The 14,247-nt window shown below is 48.6% G+C and overlaps 1 protein-coding gene across 1 annotated transcript; it reads right to left on the bottom strand.

The window, feature by feature from the left end:
* Positions 1–9,940: 9,940 nt before the first annotated feature.
* On the bottom strand, positions 9,941–14,126 carry LOC119340429 (SUPPRESSOR OF GAMMA RESPONSE 1-like). The gene is made up of 6 exons (XM_037612337.1): positions 14,016–14,126; positions 12,520–12,661; positions 11,903–12,089; positions 10,994–11,517; positions 10,496–10,870; positions 9,941–10,400 (listed from the first exon to the last, which is right to left on the bottom strand). The coding sequence occupies exons 1-6, from the start codon at positions 14,021–14,023 to the stop codon at positions 10,344–10,346; spliced, it is 1,293 nt and encodes a 430-aa protein (XP_037468234.1). The 5' UTR covers positions 14,024–14,126; the 3' UTR covers positions 9,941–10,343.
* Positions 14,127–14,247: the final 121 nt, after the last annotated feature.

The following is a 14,247-nucleotide window of genomic DNA, read 5'->3' as shown; positions in this document are numbered from 1 at the left end:
CTAGTTTTTGTTGCGAGCCATATTATTGGTCTAATTGATTGGCAGCTTAGATTCTGACCTTAATCACTAAAACGAAGGTAGTAAACACTAACATATGCATATATATTTCCGCAAAAAAAATTGCATATACCTTGTCTTCTCCATTCATCTATCTTTAACCTACGTCTTTGTGTTTTTTGTTAGATTTATTCTCAACTAGCACCAGGTATAAGTGAAAAGAAATGTGACGTAGTTGATTTATCTTGCATTCAATCCTAAGCCTTTTATTTCGACTTTTTGTCTTGCCAACAAAACTCTTAGTAGTGGCAAAGTCAGTTTGTCTCACTCATTGCATTCCTTCGGCATTTGAGATGTGCTCTACGGGGCGAAGTACTTACATGTTTTGTTAAATTTTTGGTTCCCCTCCCTCCGCCGAAGGATTCCATTGTCGTGCAATTCTATGCTTCATTGGCGGCTAGACACCGCCTCTACGCGGATAGGGTGCTCGGCTGCATTTCCCTGCTGGTTGCAGCACAATATACTATAATCAGCGAAGATAAATGGTTGAAGCACTACTACAAAAGTCGTCGACACGCGTGGATGATGTGGACACGTGTTGTGATGTTTATGTTAGGAAATCTACGCTGAGTTGGTATCTGTGTATCATGGGATGTTTTGGTTCCTTGTTATACTCTGAGCAATGTTAATGAGAAGGGGTTTAAAGTTTGCAAAAAAAGAAATGCTTGTTTGGATAGGTAGAATTTACTAAAACAGTTCCCTCTAATCATGTTTAAGGGGATAACTACGTTGTTTGGTTAGCCTAACCAATGAAGATAAGAACTTCTTTTGTTTCCGTAAAACTGGAAAAGACAGTTTTTGGAAAGAAAAAAGGAGTATTGGTCGGTCTTGTATAAACTTGTTTAGCATATGTCACGCTTCACTTATATAAACGCATCGGTGTAGTGTGCATCGTACGCACCACGGTCTTGTACTTAGATGTAGTTGGCGGTGTCGAGGCCCCGCCGCTAGGGGAGAAGGACTCGTGGTTGGAGGACACCGACAGTGCTCTGGTCGACACCATCTACCGCAGGTGCATCATCTTCAGATTCTTCCTTGGCCTTGAGATAGACATCTGTTACCTATGCCACAACTTGTGTCGATCTCTCTGCTCGTTCGTGGTGGCTCTGCCATAAGCCCCATGCGTCTATGGGAAGTGCCCCATCGTTGTCCTTGTGCAGAGTTCTCGAGGTCGGCATGATGGGAGGTGAGCAGTACCGTTGGAATGCGAGGTTGGAGCGTGGCCAATTTCACCAACTCAGAAAAAAGACTAGGTGTGTGAGATAGAGGGCCATAGCAGATATATGGTTGCAGGTGCCAAACAAAAACGGAAATGTTAACGCCCACATGTGTGGGCGTTAGCCAACTCACCCACACGCCTTCATCACCGTCCAGTAATTTCTGCACGAATCTTGGCACGAATTAGCTGATTTTGTATGCCACGTAGGACAACTCGCGTGTGTGGTGTGTGAGAGAGGTCGCCCACACATCCGTTTTACCACACGGAGGGGCTGGTGTGTGGGCGTTTAGTAGTTCGCCCACACACCAGTTTCAGTCACGCACAAGGGCTGGTGTGTGGGCAGTTTGCCATCTCGCCCACACGCCCGCCTCCTCTCCCACACCTAAGCTGCCAGTTGCCATGCGTTTTGCAGTGTATATGGCAACTGCCCTAGTGTGATTGCAAGCAGATGGCAACTCTCTTTTTTTTACCCGAACATGTCAGTTGCCATATGTTTGGCATGGTACATGGCAAACTGCCCTAGCGTGCACGTAAGCAGATGGCAACTCTTTCTTTTTTAAATGGCAACTGCCGTAGCGTGCTTGTGAGCACATGGCAACTCTCTCTTTTTACCCGAACGTTTTTTGCCATGCCTTTTTTGTAGCGCTACATGGCAACTGCCTAGTGTTAGTAGATGGCAACTCCTAAAGTTTTGAAATCATGGCAACTGCAGTAGACCAGACCACACATGGCAACAACTGTAGTTGTCCAAAAAATGGCAATCTGGAACTTTGACCTGAGATGGCAACTGCAGTTGAGCAAACATGGCAACTGTAGTTGTCCGACATGGCAACCGTAGTTCAACGACATGGCAACTGCACTTAAACGAACATGGACGAGGGTCCGGCCCATGGCAACTGCGGGGCGCACGGTAAAGTGTCACGTGGGGCGTGCGGGCCTGACGTACCGGGCGTGTGGGCGTTATCTATTTCGCCCACACGCACGCGTGTAAGAGGGACCGGGAGGGAAAAAAAGAGGCGTGTGGGCGCTAGTTGTTTTGCCCACACACAGACGTATGGGCTGGTCCTCTTAGGCACCAGACAAAACGTGTGGGCAGATTTCTTAACGCCCACACGTGTGGCAGTTAGCGGCGTCCAACAAAAATATCTATTTTACACTTTTCACATTAAAACATGTTTTCTTATAAATTGGTTATTCATAAATAACCAGTAAAGCCGATTTTGCTAACAATCAGCTTAAAACTTATTATATATATATACGACTGACAATCCAAACTTGCAATTCCCCTCACACAATTGATTTTGGACTCCCTTGTTACAGTCAACATGCTACAAACTCGGGAGCTGGACCGATCTATCTAGTCCTCGATCGTGAAGGAAATCAAACATCTTATGTCTCTTCGTGATTTTTATGTTACTCATTTTAGCCGCTCTCAGAATGGTAGCATAGCTAGCTTTACTTAATTGGAAAGTAGAACTATGACTTTGGACTGGCTCTGGCCCTCCAAATGCAGTCGATTTCAAGGGCTGATTCCAATGACATTGTGACTGAGTAATACAAGTGTTCGTCCTGAAGCAGCAAGAAAAAAAAAGAGTAATACAAGTGTTCATCCAGAAAAGAAAAAAAAATCTAGACAGACAATACAAAAAGACAAACAATACAAGAGCCCTGTGCTCGCAGGGTGCCAAGCCTTTTCGGCGCAAAGGGTTATGGATCTGAGGTGGCCCTTTTTCTGTACCGTGCGGCCGAAGTATTCCGCGTCACACTCGCAACGGTAGCCGCCGGCTCCGCGCTACACGGCCGGGCCGCTCCTTTTTCTAGTCTCGACGTGCACCGCCAAGGGCCGCTAGGCGCGGGCCCGGCTGCTCTGGCCCCACTCAAGTATTCGCGTTGTCCTTTGTCTCAAAAAAAAAAGTATTCGCGTTGTCCCTTCTAAAAAAGGGTATTCGCGTTGTCGTTTGCCTGCACGTCGTATACGCGACGAGAACCGATCAAAACAGCAAATCTGTACTACTCCATCCGTTTCTAAATACAAGTCTACATAGAGATTCCACTATAGATCACATATAGATGTATATAGATGCATTTTAGAGCAACTTTAACGGGGCGATCCATTTCGTCCGCCGTCATCTGTTTGGGTCGGCGCGGACCAAAGTGGAGGCCCAGCGCGCCGACCCAAACCCAAAACGTGCCCGGCCCAAATGCGTCGGCGCGGACGCGGAACGGACGCCATGCACGTCTTCTCGGCGTCCGCCGCGGCCCCACCTGGCGGTCGCCCAACCACCCGCCCCCTCATCGGTCAGCTTAATTAATGACCCCGGGTCCACGCGTCAGCGACGACGGTCGTCCTTTTTTAAGCCGACCGTGTGGCGGGGCCGTCCTCATCCACTTCCCGTCCCCATTTAGGCCACGCTCGCTCCCCGTCGTCGGCAAGCAAACCCTAGCCACCCCAGCCGCCCAAATGGGGCTCTTCTCTGGCAACAGCAGCAAGTCGTAGGGCAAGGCCCCCGTCGTCCCCTTCCCCGCGGAGTTCACCCCGCCTCCGCCTGCGCCGGCTCGCCGGCAGAGGCAGCGGGTGAACGCGCCAGTGCACCAGGCGGAGTGGCACTGGTGCCACCGCGTGCCGCTGCCGTACCTCGACGTGACGCTGCCGCACGACTGACATCTGGATCCGGAAAGGATCCCGGTGCCGGCGGCGCCGCGGTCGGCTAGGGCGCATGCGGAGGAGGTGCGTCGCCGGCGGGCGCTCCTGACGCCGGAGCAGCGCCGCGACGAGGCGCATGCCTTCGACTCGCCCAACTGGGCGCGCTGGTTTGCCTTCGAGCACGTGGAGGCGAGGCGGCGCGACGTGCGAGCGGTCGCCCGCAGTGAGCCGCCGCTGCCGCTCGTCGTCAGGGAGGAAGAACGACGACAGAGGACGCCTACCAGGCGGCCCTTGCGGCCGTCTACCGGGAGAGCGAGGAGGACGAGTGGCGCAGGGCGGAGGCGGCAGAAGAAGAAGCTCGCTACCAGGCGGCCATGGCCCTCTCCGCGGTCGGCGACTGCGTGGTGCCGCCGGTGGCCCCGCCGTCCCCTCCCCGACGCCTCGTCAAGGCCGACCCGTAGCCGCAGCCGCAGGCGGGCTCCATCGCGAGCTTCTGCTGGACGGGAGTGGTGCGCGAGTGGGTGTCCGTGCCACCGGTTTGGATGGAGGTGACCCCGGCGCAGGAAGCGGCCTACCTCGAGCACTGGCGCCAGCGACGGCTGGCCGAGGAGCGGCCTCAAGGCGAGTACGAGGAGATGCTCGAGCGTGACCTCGAGGAGGAGGCGCGCGAGGCTGTGGAGGAGGCGCACCAGACCGCGGCTACACAGGCGGCGACACAGCCCCCCGCGCCGGCACTACCCCCGCCGGAATAGCTGCCCCCGGACTACGTCGCCGCCGCATGGGCCACGGTGTTCCCCTGGGCCGGCCCTCCACCGACGCTCATCGACCTCACCGACCCCGAGGAGGAGGAGGAGGAGGAGGACGCCGAGGAGGAGGAGGAGGAGGAGGACGCCGACGACGACTAGGGGTGCGCTGGGCAGCACGCCGCCTCGTAGTTAGTTTTTTTAATTTTTTAATGCTAATGTGGACGTGTGGACTCTCGCCGGCTTTCCTGGCCGGCTTTAATGTTTAGTTAAAGTTATTTTCAGTTGAAATATGCATGCATAGTATTTTTTGTCGGCGCCGTCAAAATGGGTCGGACGCGTGTTGGGCGCATACGCCGACCCAAACGCGGAAGCGGACGTCCGTGTTCGCCTGGCCGACCCAAACGGACAAAAAGCGGACGAAATCGCCGTCCGTTTAGGTCGGCTCGTTGGAGTTGCTCTTAGAGTATAGATTCACTCATCATGCTCCGTATGTGGTCCATAGTTAATTCTCTTCAAAGGCTTACATTTAGGAACGAAGGGAGTACTACCTCCGTCTGGGATTAAAAGTCCCGTGAGCCAATTCTCTCGTACCAAGGCATGGTGCAACTCTTGATAAAATTGATGGCTACAGAGCAATTAGTCCTCCTCTCTCCTCCATGCAACCAATGAAGAAGCAGGCACTTGAGTGTGCATGCAGCTAGGGCCCAACACTTTCTCACTTTGCTTTGCATGCGACCAATGAAAAAGCAGCCATAAACTATGCGTGCAACTACCAAGGCTGCCAAGGCTGCCAAGGCCTTGTAAAAACGGACGATGCTTCGTGGCTAGCGGAATCTTTAAACCCGGACGGAGGTAGTACTATGAATACCAAACCATAGACAGTGAGTTTCTCAAACAAAAACCACCGACGTCAGCAATATATCTATTGCAGAGTAAACGTCACTGCTAGCTTTAGCAACGTGATGAACACTGGTACTCGGACGGACCAGCACGTCACAAAATGATGAGGTAATAGCACTGCAGGTCTCTGAACTTGCACAACATGTGATGGTTTGGTCCTTGTACTTGCAAAAGCAGATTATTTCATCCCTGAACTTGTCATGGAGGTGCAAGTTTGGTCCTAGGCCAATCACAGCTCGCCAAGTGGATGCCAAGTGGACTAGCTGGTCCGTGCGCCGCATTTTGCACTTAGGCCCCTGCCTTCTTCCCTTATCAACCTGCAGTGCACCACCAAGTGGCACCTGTGTTCTTTGGAATTCTGTTGAAAAGTGTATGCTGAAGATTTCTGAAAGGTATATGCCCAGTTGAGGTGTGCTTGCCAAGTCGCCATATATATAAACATATACTACGTACCAAAGAGAAAATTAGGCCCTGATGCATGCCTGTCAGTGAAAAGTACATGTGATTTGTCTAACTTGGTTGGTGTTGCTGGCGGCAGATACAGCGGAGGCTGCAGGTGAGGATCGAGGAGCAGGGCAAGAGGCTGCAGAAGATGTTCGAGGACCAGCTCAAGGCCAGCTGCAACGGCGCGCCGGCCGCGGACCTGAACGTCGTGCTCCTCCAGGAAGGGGAGGAGGAGGACGCCGTGTTCGTCGACGTCATCCACGACGACAACGACGGCGAGGTGCAGATCAGCTCCGTGGCCAGCGGCAGCTACGCCTACGATGCCGAGTTAGCCTTGTGAAAATTGCAGATGCTCTGTTTTGTAGTGATCTAGGCTTTTTGATTTGACAAATGTTTGATGTTGTAGTTGTCGATGCATATTAACGATGATTGGTTGGCCCTCGATGCAGAGGCCGAGGTTCTTCCTTTTTTTAGAGATGAAAAGAGAAAAATACCGAGTGTGCTAGTGTAATTTGCCAGGGCAGGGGAAACCCACGCCAACGCGTTTCTGAACAATTCTCCGTCGCTGTTTTCCGTCAAGAGTTTTAAAACTCAAAATAGGAACGCACGCCGTGTATAGTAAGGGCTTTGTTTCACTTATTAGGTGAGGTGTCAGCTCAGTTAACAAACACTGCGAGCGAGGACCCGTGGAAACTCTGCCTGTGCCTGGCGTGTAGTAGTAGATTATAACGAAGAAAAATGCATATAGTAGTATAAAACCTAGCCACCCCAACATAGAAGAATTGGACCGTCTACTAGTAACATTCAGTTCAATTTGTTTGGTGAACCCCTTTGTCAACATGCACTAGTTTAACTAGCTCATCACAGCACAACTAGTGCTACCTTATTATCTTGACAGAGCACGAGCAGCTGCTACAGAGAAGATGCCGTCCCTTCTCCATCTTAATTTTGGCGAACTACAAGAGTACAGGTTCATCTGATTCTTTCGGACGCATCGAGAGAACACTAGCTCTGGAAACTAATATAAGACCGTTTAGGCCTGTTATGTTTTGTCCATCTTATAAATAGTCTTGGTTAAGTATAGGTTCCATTCCTAGAGACAGGTGGACAGGTTATCTGTTGTTCAGCAATTCTGCAAGAATTACAACAAGGGAATTAGTTAGGGCCTAATCGGTGACAATGGAAGGCCGAACGAAAACTTCAGCATGCACCTTTCAGAAAACTCAACTGGGCATATACCTTTCAGAAAGCTTCAGCATACACCTTTCAACAGAATATACCAACACAGGTATCGATGATACGTACTCATCAATACTTTGAGGTGAGCACACTCTTGTTCCTACCACAAGAGCTGAGGCCAGTCCACATTCTATTTTATCTTCTTTCTCACGTTTATTTCTATGAAGTCTGATCACTCATTCACGCATTGCCAGACGGTTTGCTGTCATGGTACGTTCGTATTGCCGCCGGGTGGAGCATGTAACCGGCAATGGTTGGAGCATTTGAATTACTCGCACCATGTAACTGGGGCAGATCGATATGCCTAACCGAGGCTTAACTTAGCTGAGTTTGGCCTCAGCAGTGACCTGTACGGTGTAGTTAATTGCTTGTTAGTAATTTTTAACTGAAAGGGAGACCGACCCCAGACTGATGTGTCGAACAATGACAATGACTTGGGTAACTGGGCATATACCTTTCAGAAAGCTTCAGCATACACCTTTCAATAGATTTCCGAAGAACACAGGTGCCACTTGGTGGTGCACTGCGGGTTGATAAGGGAAGAAGGCAGGGGCCTAAGTGCAAAATGTGGCGCGCTGACCAGCTAGTCCACTTGGCATCCACTTGGCGAGCTGTGATTGGCCTAGGACCAAACTTGCACCTCCATGACAAGTTCAGGGATGAAATAATCTATTTTTGCAAGTACAAGGACCAAATTATCACATGCTGTGCAAGTTCAGAGACCTGCAGTGCTATTACCTCCAAAATGATTAATCGTGTCGATCTGTACATACGCAGTGACGTTGATGTCTTTTTTTTTTTGAGGGGGACAGTGACGTTGATGTTGTTAATAATTAGACAGCCATACGTTTGTTCCCGGGTGTCCGATTAAAAGATGCGGGTGTTTTGCATGAGTTGTACCGACTGAGCCGACGTGGCACGGTGGCAGGTGGGGCATCAGTCCAACATGTAGCGTCGACCATGGCCTTAGGTGGTCGACCAAGATCAGAAAACTGAATCTGTACTGCACATATTATGTCCTTTTGAAACAAATGCATTTGTCCGTAGGGTTCAAAAAAATATGGAGGAAATCTAATACGAGCCTTGACTCGTCTCTCTCTCTCCATAATCATGGACTGTATCATTAATTTGTGAAGCATCAAATCGTCACAATCAAACAACGTCTCTTCTGCATTAAAGAATTTGTAAGGATTTTAGCTTGACACACCACATGTGAAGTCGCTTTTCTTATTTTCTACGTATCTCCGTGGTTTTCTATTGGCGACTGTTAGGCGCCGGTCGACCGGCCCAATTTGGGCCGGGCGCCGCTCAGCCACATGATTTGGGCGCCCGTGACCACAGGTTAAGCCAGCTAACCCCTCACACACGTCCGTATCTTCATGTACATGCTTTGCTCAGCGTCCTCCCACAACCTCTGCTTGAAAGTTCCATGGCACCGCTCACATTTGCAGCTCGGTTCAGCTCGCCGTCGTAGCTCGCCGGCTTGCCGGTGCAGCTCGCCATCGCATCTCGCCGGGGCTGCTCGCTGGTGTCCTTGTGGTTTTGCCCCTATGCAGCAAAACGCGTTGCCGGTTCCAGCAATTCAGCCCACCGGTTGCAGCTTTCATCTCCTGTTTGCCGGTCCGCCGTATCCGTCGAGTAGAGTGCCGGTCACAGGGACTCCACTTCGGCGGCTTGCTTGTAACACTATGGTTGCTGGTTGTAGCAGAACCATTCACCGGTGGCAGCATAAATCGCAGCGCCGTCCTCGCCGGCCACACTTCACCGTCACGGGTTGCAGTATATACGTCCGTCGTTTGTAGCTCTCCGTCCACCAGTTGCAGCAATCACATCGCTGTCGTCGCCGGCCAAAACTTCATCATCGCTAGTTGTGGCACGTATGTCCACCGGTGGTAGCTCTTATGTTGCTGGTTGCAGCAAATGGTGGCACCGTCGTCGCCGGCCAGAACTCACCGTCGCTGGTTGTAGCATATCTGTCAGCCGGTGGTAGCTTATCCATTGACGGTTGCAACATCTCCGGTGGCGGTTGTAGCATCGCAACACCTACGCAACACCCGAAGGTCGTGCGCCTGGAGGAGAGGAGGGAGTGGTGCTCAAGCAAATCCATGGCAGAGTGGTGTTTCTTTCAGACGAGGGAGAGAAGAGCTGCTGGAAGAGAACGAGTGGACGAGGGGATTCCAGAAGATAAAGAAGATAAGGATAAGGATGGGGATGCGCTGTTGCGTGCGGCCCACCTAGATGACCTGGCGCGCGTGCGTGGCCGTGACCGGCGGAACAGGCAGCCGGTCGACCGGCTGTGAACGTTTCCCTTTTCTATTCCGCCATTCCAAACAGACCCTAAATCCAACCCACTCGGGACCTACCCAACATGGCTGTCAAGTGAGTCAAGTCCTGCCGGTTATAATCCATTCGAAACTATATACCGACTTATAGAGAGATACTATATACCAGACACTGAAAAGGAGTTGAAAAAGTTGGGGTTGGTTTTCCATCTCTGTCATGTGATTATCACAAGATCAATCTTGCACGAAATTCTCACCCTCAACTTCACCAAGGTGTTAATCCAGCACATGAAAGTGATTTTTTACATTTAATAGGTGGTACCATGACGGCCAACGTTGTCAACGCATCATCATTAGACAACTCAGATTCAGGATTTATAATTATAACTGAAGAAAAACTCATCAGCACTTCAGCTAATCATTTACCATTTCATTCAAGATTCCCAAAATGAGGCAGCTAATCCTTACAATTTACAAACGCATGCTGCCAGACATAACTAGTTCTAGGGCTGAACAGTAACCAGCGCACAGCATCACACCTTCTGGCCTTCTTCATAACTTAACAGTTCGTATGCCTGAGAGCAATTCATCAGTGCATAAACACGCCGACTCATATACAGCGCCAACATGTTAAGCTGGCGGGTTACAACTCGGATTCACCGAGACAAAACAGCCACATCACCACATAGCTGAAAACCACAATTGGTGATGCTTGCAGCATATTGCTCTAATATTGTCCCGCAAAAAGGGGTTTCGGATGTTTCTTCATGAGCAGGGTGCTGGGCTGGCAGTGCATTCAAGGAGAGACGACGTCAATCAGCCACCTGCCCTGTGAAAATTCCCATCGTATAGCTGTCCTGTGAAAATTCCTGCAAGTAAGGCACGGATTAGCAAACCCAGGGTGGAAAGGGAAAACTGAACATGTCAACAAACTGCATGAGGGTTCAAGGTATCAAAATCTTACGAGTTGGCTCAATCGAAGTTCAGCATTGTTTTCAGGCTCAAGAATTGCATTGTCTGAAGGGCCCAAGTCCTTGCATTCTTGCAGATCTTTCTTCAAGTCCTCTACTGGCAATTGGGCATAAACTGCCAGGCGAGGCTTGATCAAACCTGGCTCATCTCCATCGCCGCATGAGGTCTGACTCTGCAGGAACTCGTCACAAATGGCCAAGTTTTCTGCTAGTTGCTGAGAATCTAACAGAAACTGGGAATCACCTTCCCACAAGTTTGGATCTTGTGATGGGGGATTATCTCCATCCTCGGGTTTTTCAGAGGATGGATAGATGGCATTTTCATCAGCAGCTTTTTCTTCCATGTTTATTTCACAATCTCCATTTTCCTGCATATCAGTTACTGGCTTCATTATTCAGTTACCTTAAACACTTCTTATGTTCTGTTTGCTAACTCAACTTGACTAGAACGTACAATGCATAGAAATATAGCGATATGAATAGGCAACTACCTGATAAGTATTATGTTCATGGCTATGAAGGGCTTCCTCGTCAGCATTATATTCATTATTAAGAAGAACCTCTTGGTTACTAATACTACTAATACGTTCATCGTCTTCTTCCGCGGTTGGTTCAGGGAGGTCAGTAAGATCTGCTACAGCAACTGTAGTTTCCATCACATCAGTGTTGGTTAACTCTAATGCACTCTTTTCCCCATTCTGTTGCTGGAAAAATAATTTGGAGACAACATATTCCTCATTCTGCTCATCTTCCCCAGTGCCTAGATGATATTGATGAATCACCCAGTTAGTCTTCTTGGGCTTCCCACCCTTCACAGTACTCATATATAGCACCATTATTTTCTTACAGCCAAGGTGCTGTCCATCAATCATTACTGGCTTTGTCTTGCCTGTCTTGTGCCAGCGAACATCTGCAAGATCACTAGTGTTGATCTTTCGACGCTTCCTCGTCCCAGTGTTATATGCTTTAAATGTTCTGTGGAAGAAGTGTGATACACTTCCATCTTGCTTAACGCCTGAAAAAGATGAAGTTAATTCAACAGTAATGAAAGGCAACAAAGCAGAGCAGAGAAAACAGATTAAATTTCACAAAAGCATCCTTCTATTGCCAAAGCTATAAAAAAAGGTGCTTTATAAAAGAAAGTGAAGTCCCCGTTTGAAAAAAAAGGACCGGAACTGAACCAGTCTAGAGATGCAAGACGTCATAGCAGATTTGTAGAATGTTCCTGAGTGACATATGTGTAAAGGTAATATATTGAATGAAAAGAATAATGTTATTGCCAACACCGAAAATACTGCTAGATTTAGTACAAATGCTGGGCCTTGGGTTTGACTGAAAAAGACCAGATAGCAAACACAGGAAGATATCTGGGTACTTCGAAGATTTAAACTGAGGGGAACCTGGAAGTTTCTGTGGATGAGTGTAGCAGATACCATCAGCTTCCTCAACTGTTGGAATAAATTCAGCGATGAATGGGTGAGGTTGAGAGCCTGCTTTGTCATGTTTTGCCAGTAAATGCCCAAGCAGTTCCTGGTCAGACGGATCAAACTTTACACCCTTTGGCAAACCAGGCCACTGGTGAACAACCTGTAGAGAAACCTTAATTCATCAGAGGGTTGCAGTTTACATTACACCTTAGTACCTTACTGGGCATTACTAATTAACAATACTAATCCGAGTCTCAAAGTGGGAAAACTCAAAAACTTTAGAAACAATATATTCACACAACACTTGATCTGGAACATGAGAATCACAAAGTCACAGAATTATAACAGAATCAATTCCAGCTTTAGGAAGAAGTGATTGCCTTATTAACATAGACCAATGAGCAGAAGGCTGGATAAAGATAACAGTAATCGCTTAAACATTAACTATATAGGTTTTTCTCTAAATCCTCTATTTTAAATAAGCACGAATCAGCCATTCAACCATACTAACAACAAAATGCAAATGATATACACATGCACCACAGCTAGTTCAATTTTGCATAATAGAAATGCAAAGGCACAACTCTTACATCACTGTTATCAATGACGTGGCTGCAATTCGGGCACTCCTTAGTTGGGTTGCTCAACCATTTTTGTTTACTGAGATCCCGTGACCCAGAAACGTTTTTTATTTTCGAAGCAATTCTTTGGCTATCAATTAGCCAGGATGTCCTGCAGAAATTATTAGCAGTAGAGTTAAGATAGATGAATACATAAAAGTTGCTCCCAACTCCAACAACATTATCACAACTTCAATGCATATTTATGCACCTATCAACAGCATTATAACCACAAAAAGGAAGAACCAAAGGCTGGCACAAGAAAGGGGATAATTTCATTAAACAGACCCAGTCAATCTTGTACAGGTACAAAATGAACCAGATTTGGAATCTGACAAGCACACCAAAATACAAACAAATATGTACCACTAATGCATAGTTCCTCAATATATCCTTCGTGTTAATATTGATCAAGCATCTCGTTTACAAAATACAGGACCAAATTTGACTGCACAGCTGGTTTCTGGCTACACAGTGTAAATCCAAATTAAAGCGCTGCTAAGCTGAAGTCTGTTTGAAAGAAACATTTTTTTTTACCAAGGAACCATGATACTGGTAAAACTAACAACCAATAACAATGACTGAGGTCAAGTTTGCATGCAATGCTAATCGGATAAATAGAAGAAAACGTTGGAAAGTGATCTTTAATTAGTCATGCTGAAATGATGGCCATCCAAAAGTTGACGGACACAACAGCAGAGTCGACGGTGACACGATGAATGAACTCCTTTGACGTTTTTTAAATAAACAGTCACCCGGGGTCAAAAAAAGCCTACCCGAATTGCTATCGAACAAAGCGTAAGTTCTTTAATTGCTATCGAACAAAGTGCATACATACTGCTAACCTGGAATAGAAACAAATGTCTCCATTCAACTAAAACTAAGTGTATTTTCTTTAATTGCCAAGGACAAAGTGCATACATAGTGCTAACCCGGTATAGAAAAAAAAATGTCCCTCTCAACCATAACCAATGCAAAGACGTCATCTTTCTGCCAGACAATTGCAAGCGTAACTGCAAAACTACAAAGCACTGACGCTATCCAACTATGGACGCTGCAGCACCCAAACTGATCCTGCCTTCCATGCACATCCCAGGCAAGAATCGAGCCGTGATCCTAACGCCGAGCTTCACATGCAAGAAAAGACGACGCCTTTCGATCCAAATCCTTAACAGAGTGATCATTTTTAACTGTACAAAATCCCACCCTTCCGATGCCCAAATCGTGCATCCATTGAACCGCACAAACTAGTGGTGAAGGGGGATATCGACCCCGCAAGCTCCCAGACCCCAAAGGGGCGCCACCTTCTAATCCCACCCGAGCTCGACATGAGAAGGGGATAGAAAACAGCCGGCGCCTCCTATCCCGACCTAGGCAGATCGCATTCCACCGCGGCGGGTCGAACCATCGGCGGAGCGCGGCGAGGGCAAAGGTCTACGCGATCGGATCGAGGAGGGGCGACGCACCCGGTCATGGCGGCGGCCGCGTGCCCGGCGACGGGCGGCGACTTCCTAGGGTTCCGGCGGGGGGCAGCGGGGGCGTCGTCTGGAGTCGAAGCGGAGAGTGGTGGGATTGTTTTTTTGAATCGGAGTTGACCACGGGTTGCACGCGGTATACTACTGCACCCTGGGCTGAGACACGGTGCGTGGACGGGATGGACGATCGTCGTCCGTCCGATGGTGCGTGGACGGTCAGGGT

Source organism: Triticum dicoccoides, chromosome 7B (assembly GCF_002162155.2).
Source record: "Triticum dicoccoides isolate Atlit2015 ecotype Zavitan chromosome 7B, WEW_v2.0, whole genome shotgun sequence".
Lineage (NCBI taxonomy): Eukaryota > Viridiplantae > Streptophyta > Magnoliopsida > Poales > Poaceae > Triticum > Triticum dicoccoides.
Note: the sequence above shows the minus strand (reverse complement) of the source record. Positions and strands in the feature narration are given on the sequence as shown.

Excerpts from the sequence above, each read along its gene's own strand:
- LOC119340429 (XM_037612337.1), bottom strand. Across the intron at positions 12,090-12,519 it reads ACGTCATTGATAACAGTGAT|GTTGTTCACCAGTGGCCTGG; the intron begins GTAAGAGTTGTG and ends GTTTCTCTACAG. Across the intron at positions 11,518-11,902 it reads TCATCCACAGAAACTTCCAG|GCGTTAAGCAAGATGGAAGT; the intron begins GTTCCCCTCAGT and ends CATCTTTTTCAG.